The sequence below is a fragment of the Mustela lutreola genome, chromosome 5, assembly GCF_030435805.1.
Source record: "Mustela lutreola isolate mMusLut2 chromosome 5, mMusLut2.pri, whole genome shotgun sequence".
Taxonomy (NCBI): domain Eukaryota; kingdom Metazoa; phylum Chordata; class Mammalia; order Carnivora; family Mustelidae; genus Mustela; species Mustela lutreola.
The window spans coordinates 121879677-121892228 of NC_081294.1; the positions used below are offsets into that span (position 1 = coordinate 121879677).

At 39.0% G+C, this 12552-nt stretch overlaps 1 protein-coding gene across 3 annotated transcripts in view; it reads left to right on the forward strand.

Moving 5' to 3' along the window:
* The window catches only part of LNPEP (leucyl and cystinyl aminopeptidase), a 104650-nt gene extending 92684 nt beyond the window's left edge, over positions 1 to 11966 (forward strand). For all 3 annotated transcript variants that reach the window (XM_059175543.1, XM_059175541.1, XM_059175542.1), the window contains 5 exons: positions 3889 to 4073; positions 5523 to 5684; positions 7921 to 8061; positions 8747 to 8828; positions 9669 to 11966. In XM_059175543.1, the coding sequence (XP_059031526.1) occupies positions 3889 to 4073; positions 5523 to 5684; positions 7921 to 8061; positions 8747 to 8828; positions 9669 to 9800 (702 nt within the window). In that variant the 3' untranslated portion in view covers positions 9801 to 11966. The remainder of the gene's footprint in view (positions 1 to 3888; positions 4074 to 5522; positions 5685 to 7920; positions 8062 to 8746; positions 8829 to 9668) is intronic.
* The last annotated feature ends 586 nt before the right edge of the window (positions 11967 to 12552 follow it).

A 12552-nucleotide genomic window follows, 5' to 3' on the forward strand; every position in this document is an offset into this window, starting at 1 on the left:
TTTATAGAGTCAAGATAGGAGTCCTTTGTTGCTCATGTACATTTCCAAGTATCTTCTCCCCCTCAGGCTTTTTCAGTCTCTTTATGATGTTTTTGATTAGCGTAAATTCTTAATTTTTGTGTATACAATCTGCCAACCCACAGATATTCTCCTTTGTTCCCTTCTGAAAACTTTATTATTTTACCTTACGCATTTACAACAGTGACCCATCTGGAATTGATTTTTGTGTACGGTATGAGTTAGACACAAAGATTCTTTTTTTGATATGGCCATCCAGTTGATCCGTCACCAGTGTGCTTTATTGTATGCATAGATTTTTTTATTATTGAATTTTTATGATCACTTTGGGGGTTATTAGTGCCATATCAAATCAACACCACTTGCGGTAGTAATTTAGTTTCCTTTAGCTGCCGTAATAAACTAGTACAAACTTGTTGTCTTAAAACAACAGAAACATATTCTCTCATAGTTCTGGGAGGTAGAAGGCCAAAATTAAGGTGTTGGCAGGGCAGATGGATTCCTTCTGAGGGAGACTGTCTTCATGTCTCTGCCAGCTTTGAGCCATTGCCAGCGGTACTTAGCATTCCTTAGCTTGTAGATGCATCACTACAATTTCTGCCTCTGTCTTGACCTGACTTTCTCTCTTTGTTTCTGTGTCCAAATTTCCCTGTTCTTATATAGGCACCAGTCAGTAGATCTGGGCCCATCAAATTCAGTATGACCTTATCTTAAATCAATTACATCTGCAAATACCTATTCCCAAATAACTTTACACACACAGATTCTAAGCAGACATGAATGTTGGGGGGATACAATAAATAACTTGAGTATGTATCACTCATTTTTTTTTTTTTTTTTTTTTTTTTACTATTGAAGGAGCATGTTGATAGTGAATATGCTTAAAGAAGTTAGCAGAATGGTGGCGCATGGGTGGCTCAGTAGGTTAATGCCTCTGCCTTCGGCTCAGGTCATAATCCCAGGGTTCTGGGATGGAGCCCAGCATCAGGCTGTCTGCTCAGCAGGGAGCCTGCTTCCCCACCCCACCCCGCCTACTTGTGATCTCTTTCTGTCAAATAAATAAAATCTTTTTAAAAAATGTATAAAGAATTCTTCTTCTTCTTTTTTTTTTTTTTTTTTTTTAAAGTTAGCTGAATGTTCTTGAAGCTGCCCAGCTAGTTAAATTTCATGGTGACAGAAGCCATTCTTCCCCCTGCCTCTCTCCAGTAACTCTGTTCCGGGTCCTGGTGTCAGAAAGCACTTGATACTTACCTCAGGCTGTCTCTATGCTGTGAACACAGATGCTAAATTCAATCCAAGGAGTTAGATCTTTTGAGTATTTTCTTTCTGTGACGCTTGAGTAACTCTGAGTCCTCATCCTGGATGATGATTTCCAGTGTGCTGGGCAGGAATGTGTTTATGAAGAACATACGCCAGGGCGGGGCCCAGGGGATGGATGCTTAGATGAAAATTGCAGCTTAATATGTGTCTGTGAGCCTATGGGCCCATAACTGCTGGAGATTTTGTACACTTGATCGTTAGTTAAAAGTCAGGTTAGCTAACCAAGAGTGAGAAATTGTCTCTTAAATTCAGAGGGCATTCTGGTACCATCACAGCGCTCAAAGTATAAAATCTGATACTGTAGTTAGAGATGGGAATGGTAGACATTTCTGAGTCCTTGGATCCAATCTTCAAATAGTATTTGTGATTAAGACTCGTGTCTAATTTTCTGTGTTGTTGTCACCAGAGCATTTTGAACATATATTGGTCATTTTGTTATCTAGGCTGCACATACCTACACAGTACATACATCTCTATCACATTTTGTGATGCATGCTGTGGCGTTAGGGTAGATAGGGTCTGCAGGCACTTTTGAATGGTGTCAAATGGTTCACATCTGATGTTATCGTCTGATCCCAGCCATATTCCTGTTTCATCACTTACAAGTCTGTCATTCTTTTACAGATGAGGGATTGGTGGGATAAACCTTTTGCAATAAAAGCTGACACATCACTTTTAAGAAGCTGAGTTGACCCAAGAAAGAACTCCCTGGGCATATCAGTGTAAAATTAAAGCAGTAAATCAAAATGTAGTACATAATATAAATGCCACCATCTTTCCTGTCTGTTTTATTTTAAAAATCATTTTGTGTAACTGTTCTTGCATTTTATTGCATACCCAATGTTTGTAGCTTGTATAACCATCCGTTTATTTTTTTTCCCCACTTGCCATTTTCATTTTATAAAATCAGAGGATTGGATTCTATTGTTTACAAAACAAAATTTAGAGTCATGGAAAAATGGGTTCTTTCTTTGAATCGCTGGCTTCAACAAAGAAGCATGTGCTCTATGATTTATTAATATGAAAAATATAACGTGGATTACTTATAAAAATGATAAACAGGAATTTTCTAAAAACAGAATTATTTTTATAATAAAATCTTTTGCTCTATTATGTTATCATTTGAAACATATATAAAATCAACTCTTTGGGGATTTCATCTTAACTCTTTGGTACCAGAAATAACTAGTAAGATTGCACCCAGTAACTCTAGTGGAATTAGCCTGAGCTTCTTCAAGGGTTGGGCATCCCTTGCTTCCAGTATTTTAACGTGCCGTTTTTTTTCCCCTACTCATTTCTATATGTTTTAGTAAACTCTCACTGACATTTTTCTCCACTGAATTTTTTTTTTAGTAGTATCTCAAGCATGTGACTTTTTTTCTTCTCATTCTTCGCTTGTTTCTGCTTGACAGTTCTGAGTCGCTCTGAATTTTCTTTTATTCTTTATTCATTTGGGATGTTTTGCCGTCATGCCATTGAGAACGTCAGGCCAGTGGCGGGCAGCATGCTCTGTGCAGCCGTGTGTATCAGTAGGATCTCCTGCCTTGCTTTCATGTCCCTTGGATTATCCATCAGCGTGGCAAGTATTTTTCCACTTCATGTCCTCTCAATGACTCGCAGGCTTTGTTATTCACACATTCCACAAGGTGTCTGTTCTCTATTTCATTGCTTTTGAAGCAAACAAAAGCGAGTGGACATGTTATCACAAACTTGGAGTCCTTCCCCTTGCCCAGATTCCGTTTTTTCTTTCTTGTAGCTCCATGGGAGACTTCTGTAGAGAAGGTCTGGTGAGAAAATGGCGTCAGCAGTTTAAAAAGCTCCAAATAGGACTCATTTTAGGTATTGACAGTGGTACTCTGCAAGAAAAAGATGCTCTGTGGAGAATTTGAGCTGATTTTCTGGGGCGTATGAGTGTTACAAACCAATGAATCTAGCATATGGGTATTCACTGTGTTACTCTTGTTGTTTTACTACAGATCTGAAAATACTTTACATAAAAAGTTGAGGGTGGGGAGATAACGATAAACAACTCTGCATGCCTCATTTTCTTGCTAATTCAATTAGATTAATTTGTTACATCATCAAGCTAACTGATATTTTAAGTATTCCTTTAATATTGCATTTAGAGACATTTAAACATCTGCCTGTCGGTAAAGAAGTATATTTTTCTCATTGTTTTGTGGGTTTATGGAGTCTAAAGTCATGAGGTTAGAAAGTTCCAGCTCGCCTCTGACAGTGGCTATAAGTGATACTTGCTAGCAGGAAAATATCTTCTCACACAGAAGACAGGCTTTCTACTGCAGTGAAGTCATCCATTCTTTCTGTGTTATGTAATTAAGAGATCCTCTCCCCTTGGCTCTAGAAGCTTATATATAGTCTTTGCTATTGAATGGTTTTGCCCAGTTGTACACACGCTTTGTATGTCAGTTGATATTTATGAAGTAATACCTTGATCCTCTTTATCTCCCTGAGTGAACATTGGGGAAGAAAGATCTAGCCATCTTGATTTTTCTGATTGTCCTAATGATTGTTAACAATTTATCTCTGTAGGCCAGGGTATTTAAATTACTTCGAAGCCAAATCGAACAGCAGACTTGGACTGACGAAGGCCCCCCATCTGCCCGGGAGCTTCGGTCAGCCTTGCTGGAGTTCGCATGCGCCCACAGCCTCGAGAACTGCAGCACTGTGGCCATGAAGCTGTTTGACGATTGGGTGGCATCCAATGGAACTCAAAGGTGACATGTCCTTCTACTCAAATGAGCTCTCTTCCTCTTCCTTACCTTGGTATCATGTACTGAAACCAGGATCTTTTCATCCTGGCTCAAAAATGTTATAAGACTGAATGTTAGCGTAGGTGAATTCTATATACTTGTATTGTCAAACAAGACTGTTTTTAAACCGTAGTAAAATACATGAAGCATAAAATTTATTATCTTAACATGTTTTAAGTGTACAGTTCAGTAGTGTAAGTATATTCACACTGTTGAGCAATGAATCTCCAGAACTTTCTATCTTGTAAAACTTGAACTCTTTACCCAGACAACTCTCCATTTTCTCCAGTCCCCAGCCCCTGGCAGCCACGGTTCTATTTTCTGCTCTAAGTACCCTATGTGAGTGAAATGTACAGTATTTGTCTTTTTCTGACTGACCTGTTTCACTTGCCCTCAAGTTTCATCCGTGTTATAGCATGTGTTAGAATATTGTTCCTTATTAAGGCTGAATATATTCATTGTGTGTATACAGTGTAAATGGTGTATACACACTGAATTTTGTTTCTTGATTCACCCATTGATAGACATTTGAGTTGCTTCCACCTTTTGGCTTTTGTAGATAATGCTGCTATGAACGTAGGTATACAAATACCTCTTCAAGACTGCTTCTGACTCTTTCAGATGTGTACCTAGAAGTGATATTGCTCTATCATATGGTAGATCTATTTTTAATTTGGGGGGGGGGGGCTACCGCCATGTTTTTTTACATAGTGGTTGCACCATTTTATAGTCCCACCAATAGGGCACAGGGGTTCCAGTTTTGTCACATCCTCACCAAGTACTTGCTGTTTTCTGCTTTTTTATAGCAGCCATCGGTGTGGGTATGAGCTGTCAAACAAGTCTCTTGTAATTAATTTAGTGCTATACCATAGCAAGTGTAGTTAGCAGTTAGTGGACATGTTTTTGATGATGACTGGTTCTCTCTGTGTTCCTTAGTGGGCATTATGAAAATAGATTCAAGCGTCAGATGGGAGTTGGGGTGGAGGATTGGGATAACCTGCTGATATCCTTTCTAGCTCTGAGATCTTAATAAGGCCAGAAAACTGTGCTTCTTCCCCTCTTCTCACCACTGTATTTCCACCATGGAACTCACCACAATACGTGGTGATGCATTGATTTATTCTGTACATTGTGATAGCCTCTAATTCCCAGAGGGAGAGACTGGGTCTCCTTCTTCTCTTTCCCAGGTTCCAGCCAGGTGTCTGCCTGGTTCTTTGTGGGTGCTCAGTGAATAATGACTGCATTAAGATGAATTGATACTCTTTATGGTCACACCACCAAGGAAGTAGCTGCCCACTGAGTTAAATATTTTCTTGACAATGAGTTGTAAAGACTCTTCTGTTATGTGCACAACCACCACTAGTCAATTCCTTGCCTTTCCTTGTTTTTCTCATATTCGTACCTTTCTTACAGCCTACCTACTGATGTCATGAGTACTGTGTTCAAGGTTGGAGCAAAAACAGAGAAAGGCTGGTCATTCCTGTTAAGCAAGTATGTCTCTATAGACTCCGAAGCAGAAAAGAATAAAATACTTGAAGCTCTTGCCAGCTCAGAGGATGTACGGAAACTTTACTGGTATGAAACCACCCAAGCAATATGATACATAAAAACCCAAAGCATAAAAGCATGGCGCTCCTAGGTTTGGGGAGCTCCTTTTCTCTGGGATCTCCCTATTTCTGCCTTTACTTGTGGACTAGCCTTGTCTTGGACAGTGTGTGGTGGAGCCCACATGTGTTGGGCTTCGTCTCAGGGACTGGACCTGTACGGATGGGCAGGAGGGGCTTTGCTAAAAGAGATTGGGAGATGCCAAAAATCACAGTCCCCTTCTCCTTTGTGCTTAAGAACTTTTTGATCTGCTTGGGATGTTCTCTTTAGTTAGTGCTTTTTTCTTTTCTTTTCTTTCCTTTTTTTTTTTTTTTTTTTTTTTTTTTTTTTTTTTGGTCAAGGCATTGCTCTATCCAAGCTATCATTTTAAAAATGCAGACACTTCAGTAAAACATGTAAAAACCATGGGTTATACATTCATGTGAATTTGTCAGACCTTTCCTTTTTTTTTTTCCTTAGAGATTTTATTTATTTAATTGACAGAGAATGTACATAAGCAGTGGGAGCAGGAGACTCCCCACTAAGCGGGAAGTCTAATGTAGGACTCGATCCCAGGACTCTGACCTGAGCTGAAGGCAGTTGCTTAACCAATAGAGCCACCCAGGCACCCCAGACCTTTCCTCCTTTTTAATATCCAGCAGAGGAAGGGCTAGAGGTGGTAGTTTCACATGGGGTAAGAGGGGCAGTAAGGAGGTGAGGTTTCCTGGCAGGAAGAACAGTCAGTGTCAGATAGAGGAGCTGTAGGTAACCAGGAGAAATATGAAGGTATCTTGAACGTCAGCAGTGGGAAGGAAAGGAGAGGCACGTGGCTCTCATTGTTTTTTGCTCAGGAAAATCCTTCTAGTGTTCCAGAGGTGGTGTTAGCACCTGTCCAGACCCACTTTCCAGAGGACGCACTATAGTCATTTTTTTTTTTTTTAAGTAGCAGCCGGCCTCTGACCCAAGCAAATAAAAAAAAGTTTTGTTTTTAAACAGTAATAATTTTGTCTTGAACTAGTAGTACACTGATGAATTCCCCAGTATAAATACTTAAACAGTACCTAAGGAAACGGAATAAAATGTGAAAGCACCTCTCATATGACCCCTCACTACCATCCTTACTCTCTTCTCTCTGTTGACAGCATCTGTCCCGGTGTGTGTATTTATATACTGAGCATAGTTTATACTGTACCGGGTGTTCCGTAACATTCTTCGTAGTGAGTGATCAGTCTTTGAGATTTGCCTTGTTCATTCATAAAGCTTATTTCATTTGTTTTTATGGCTACACACCATTCCACAGTATGGCTCTATCACATGTTATTTAATCCATCACATCTTGGTGGGCATTTGGGTTTTCCTCCCATTAAAAATTGTTCTGGGGCATGGCTCAGAGGGTTAAAGTCTCTGCCTTCAGCTCAGGTCATGATCTCAGGGTCCTGGGATCCAGCCCCGCATGGGGCTTCCTGCTCAGCGGGGAGCCTGCTTCCTCCTCTCTCTCTGCCTGCCTCTCTGCCTACTTGTGATCTCTCTCTGTCAAATAAATAAAATCTTTTAAAAAAAAATTGTTCTGCATTCTTTTGGGGATATGTGTTTTCCTGCTAGAAACAGATATTCTAGCACGATAGATGAGAATTGCAAGGCTTTAGTATTTATCAGCTGTGTCCTGGTGTCAATTTAAATAACCTCAGTTTCTTAAACTGTAAAGTGGAGATAGGTAATGATTCCCTGTTTGAAGCCTTGTTGTGTCAAGAATTTAGAACATAATCTAGTACATATAAAGTATCGATAAATGTTAACTATTAATATTAAAAGCATATTCTAAAATGTTCTTGCTTTTTTACATCAAACAGCCCAGTTTTTTAAGAGTACCAATGTACCTATCTACTCATATCAAATACGGTTTTTAACAACAACAACAAAATCCAGTCTTCAGAGTTATAATAAGTTCTACTTGAATTTATTTCCTAAATGTCCTTACTACATTAAGAACTATTATATTATTGTGTGACAGTATATTTAAGTCCTTATCTTATTGGTGAGTTCTGCCTTCATGTAAAAAAAAAAAATGACGAGTTTTCAATGTATGGATCAATCTTAGACCAACCCAAAACTTACATCCTTTGAATTGCTTCAGAACCTTAATTAGGAGACTGGCACTGATTTTAAGTTCAGTGATCACTTCATGATGAATACTTATTTTGGAAACTACCTCTGCTTTGCTCTTCAGGTTAATGAAAAATAGCCTCAGTGGCGATACCATCCGAACACAAAAGCTGTCTTTCATCATTAGAACAGTTGGCCAACACTTCCCTGGACACTTGCTGGCATGGGATTTTGTCAAAGAGAACTGGAGCAAGCTTGTCCAGAAGTAAGTTTCTCAGATAACTGCTAATTTTTCATATTCTCCAGTTCTTCATTTGAAACTCTTCCCAATGTTGTATTGATTCATAGGATTTAAGATCTGCTGTGAGAGGAAAAATGCTTCAGTGACAGTTTAACTGAAACACCCAGAAATTTTCACCCTTGTAAATGTAATCCCATAATGTGAGTCGTTTGACAGTGGTGCTCCATTCGGTACTGATTAAGCCCAGCCATGCTTGACCCTTAGGTCACTTCGCTTCACGTGGCTATTGACTATTTCAGAAGAGCTGTTTAGTTATGTGTGTTGAAAAACACCTCTTCATTGCCAGGGGAATGGATAAGAACTCAACAGCGACCCAGACAGCATGCGGAGGATTTTTTTTTTCTTTCAAAGTAGTAATGGCATTTCTGGGGTAAGGTGTGATTTTTGAATCAAATAAGTGAATTAATATTTTATCTGGGTATCCGTAACTCCTGCCTTTTTCTGCCCACCTTTCCTTGCCACTGATAGTGGGAATGTGTGTAGGGTTACTGCCAAGTTACTGAGCTTCATTACCCAAGAGCAGGACTCCCAGTCCGCCTTTGGCCTATGTAATGTATGGTCAAGTAATTCTTCTGCATTTAGGAACTTTGCTTCCTAGCAGCTGCCTCATGTTTTTGCTGTTTTGGCTCTTGTATTTGTGTTTCTTCAGGTTTCATCTGGGGTCCTATACCATACAAAGTATTGTTGCTGGGTCGACGCACCTGTTTTCAACAAAGGCGCATTTGTCTGAGGTTGGTTGTATTGGGTCACCCTTTCCCCTTAGGCTGCTCAGTCTAAGTCAGATGGTGCCTTGTCATTGCCAGTTTCTGCCCCTTCTCTCTGTTGGCCTTGGTCAGTGCCAGCAATTCTGCCCTGGGATGATTACTAAAAGTTGTCCTCAGCGATGAGGACAAATTCTGGTGAGGAAGATTTCTGATTCCATTCTCAACAGTATTCCTGCATCTGCCTGATACAGATCATTTTTTGAATTAAGACCAGCATATGCCAAGTCTCTTTTTAAGTGGTAATAAAATGGTTTTAAAGAATTCCATTCCGAAGGTAGAACTGGGCACTAATTCTAATTTTAGACTACTTCATTTACTGTTACTTGGCTTTTTTTCTTTTTTCCTATTCTAAACTGGAAAAATTCATGCTTGTGGAACTAAGGGCAATTCATTTTTAAAATTACCTCAGATTTCACCATACGTGATCAGGAATTGATGTAAATACTTCAAAGATTAAAGTACTTCTTGGAGACACCTGGGTGGCTCAGCTGGTTACACATCTGCCTTCCACTCAGGTCCTGGGATTGAGTCCCGCGTCGGACTCCCTGCTCAGTGGGGTGTCTGCGTCTCCCTCTCCTTGCTCCCACCCTTTGCTCGTACTCTCTCTTGCTTTCTCTCTCTCTCTCTCTCTCAAATAAATAAATAAATAAAATCTTTTAAAAGTTAAAATAAAATAAAACAAAAATAAAGTCCTTCTCTTCTGTACTTCTTTCAAGAACTCAGCATAGGCATGACTCAGTTAAACTTATTCAGAGTTACCTATGATTTCCTGTTCTTTTGAAATACTTGTCCATGCAACTTTTACAGGTCCAGGCATTCTTTGAAAATCAGTCAGAGGCAACCTTTCGGCTTCGCTGTGTCCAGGAGGCTCTGGAAGTCATCCAGTTGAATATCCGTTGGATGGAGAAGAACCTCAAAACTCTGACATGGTGGTTGTAGCATGCACAACTGTGCCCCATTTTGTTGCCCATTCAGAGAGCTTGTTAACGTGGGCTCTGCTGCTTTTGCAAAAAGCCAAGGTGAAGTCAGAATTGCTGCCGAGTCATTTGCAGTCTTTAGGAGTTCTAGTTCGCTCAGGGCCCGTCTGTGTTTTTCATCTGTCTTTCTTGAATTGTCTTTGGGCAGTACATAGTTATTTATTACAAAATTATATTCACCTATATGCCAACATCTACAAAAACAGTGAGCAATTTTTCTACTTTGAAGATACACAAATGGGGGCGGGGGGGGGGGAAACGTCTGTTTTGGTTCTGTTCTGTTTCTCAGTATCCGGAAAGTACTGACCCAGCGAAACAAGGGAAGATCTACCGTGGGAGCCGGCCTCTGCGGGCGCTGCTTTGCCAGCCTTGTTGCTGCCTAGTGATAGATGATAGATGTTCCTTGAGTGTGGTACAGAACATAGCTTCAAAAACTATGGTAACGAAGTCTGCAAATCCTAAAACTGTTAGAAAACTGATCTCAGGTGTGCAGATCTACTTTGGTTTGAGGTTTTGATTAATCTTTTATTTTCTGAAACAAAGTTTTAAATAAGATCTATAGCTTCTATTTTTTTTTCTTCTGCAGAACAGCCAGGTGCTACAGAATTTTTAAATTTTTGTTGTTCTGAAAAGCTAAGTAACAAGGATAAGAGATTACATTTTCCAGATATCTAGTACTTATTTTTTCATCTTTTAGGAAAATGTTTCAAACTGAGCTAGCTTTAATTATAATTATTTTATTTATGAATTCCAATATTCTCCCAATCTGTACACCTTTATCATTCCCTGCCATAGATATACCTTGTGTTATAGAAGAATATGTCTACATGTGTGGCGAGCATTTTGTTAGTACTGTTGTCTTTTATCATGACTTTATCACTGTTACTAAAAATAAAATTAGTTTAGGTTGCCTTTGATGTTACCTGATCATAGACACTTGCCCTGTCAGTCATACTCCTGTGTAGATTTTCATGTTATATGGTAGCATATATTAGAAGCATATTTTAAAATAGGGCCTTTGTGAAATTGAACATTTTTATTTGAAGTTCACCATAGTACCTTAAAGGAATAAAGAGAATATGGGATAGGAGTAACTTGATTCAGATTTAATATGGTGGGCTTTGAATTTTTTCTACTATCAAAACAGTACTTTTCTTTAGTTGAAAAATCAGTGGGTTTTATTTGTTTTGTTTTATTTTGTTTCTATCATGGCCAAACTAACTGATTAAAAGGAATGGCCAAGGAAAGAAAGAAAGGGAAGATTTCTGAAATCGTATGGCATTTTCACTCCTTGTAAAGGAGAAATACTGTACTTGAATTTTTCGAGCTATGCAGACTTAATACCTAGATTGTTGAGTTTCTCTGATTCTTAGGGGAAAAGCTTTCTTCCTAATAATTTTTGAGTACTTAATATTTTGTTTGAAAACATCTTCTGTGTACATAAAAAGGGTAGATACCCATTTGTGAGCACTTAAAACACTCCAGAGAATCAATGGGAAAGTTAGCAGGTATACAGTGAAAATATGTGGGATTGTGTATAAAATTATATTTTATTTTATGAAAATATTTTTATATACCAAAATTTAAAATGCTGGCAAGCTAAAAGGTAGCTTTCTTTAATCCTAGTGTGTTTTTCCCCAAGTTAGTCTTTTCTAAACATTTACCTCTGGTTCAGAGTACAAAATATTATATCCTGAGAATTGCAGAATCCTCTAAAGATGTGTTATGGAAACTGGGGTGATTGTAGGTCTTTATTCCTCTTGTGCTCAGCAGACGAATAATAGTTTAGTTGATATTGGAAGTTAGTGTGTTTTTATATTTTTAGAGTGGGGAAAATACTAAACTTTTGAGGGGTTTTTTGGTTGCTGGTTTTTTACCATGTTATATTACTGAATTCCACTTTGATACAGAGTTTAAATTTTGCTACTTCTCAACATTAGTTAAGATTCTTCAGTTATACCTGCCCATCTTTCCATTGCTCCTGTAATGTGTGTTAACTCTGCATATGGCAAATCTTATCTTGAATTATATCATTTTTCCTGAGTGTGTGTATATGTGTGTGTGGGCAGAGGGTAATGTTTAAGTAATCCTTATCAAAACATGGGCTAAAAGAAGAGCTGCCTTGTAATCCATTGCTTTCTTTGTACTCAGTCTGTTCATTGCCATAATGCGGGATCCCTGCTGGCTGTAGTTCTATTTGTAGGCCTCCCCTTAGAGTAGCCCTCACCTCACTGTTTCCCACAGAATTCCATAATTTTTAATGTCAAGCTAACCCATCTCTATGGCACTTCCAAAAACAACCCTTAGTCAGGAATATAAGGCTATGAAATAGGTAGAACATGTGACATAACAGGCCTAACTGTAGCTTTTGAAGTTTTATGCCCCCTCCCCACACTTTGGCTTAGCCATGGTGTCTCTGAGAACTCCCGTCTGTGCGCCTGTGGCTCGCCAGTGACGCAGTCGGGTGTTCATGTTCATTGCAGACGGACGAGCTGCTTGAACGTAGTAGAAGACACCCATTATGCTGGATGATTAAGAAAGGTAAAGTTGGGAATTTAGAATTGTAGAAGAAAAACTGGTGCTTTGGAGATGAAGTAGAAATCTAAGGCATCCAAGTTCTTTATCAGCAAGAGATTGGATACATTAAACTGCAGGTACCCCCAGCTGCCGGTCCCCATCTCATCGTTTTCTAGAAATCCCTATAAGTGAAACTG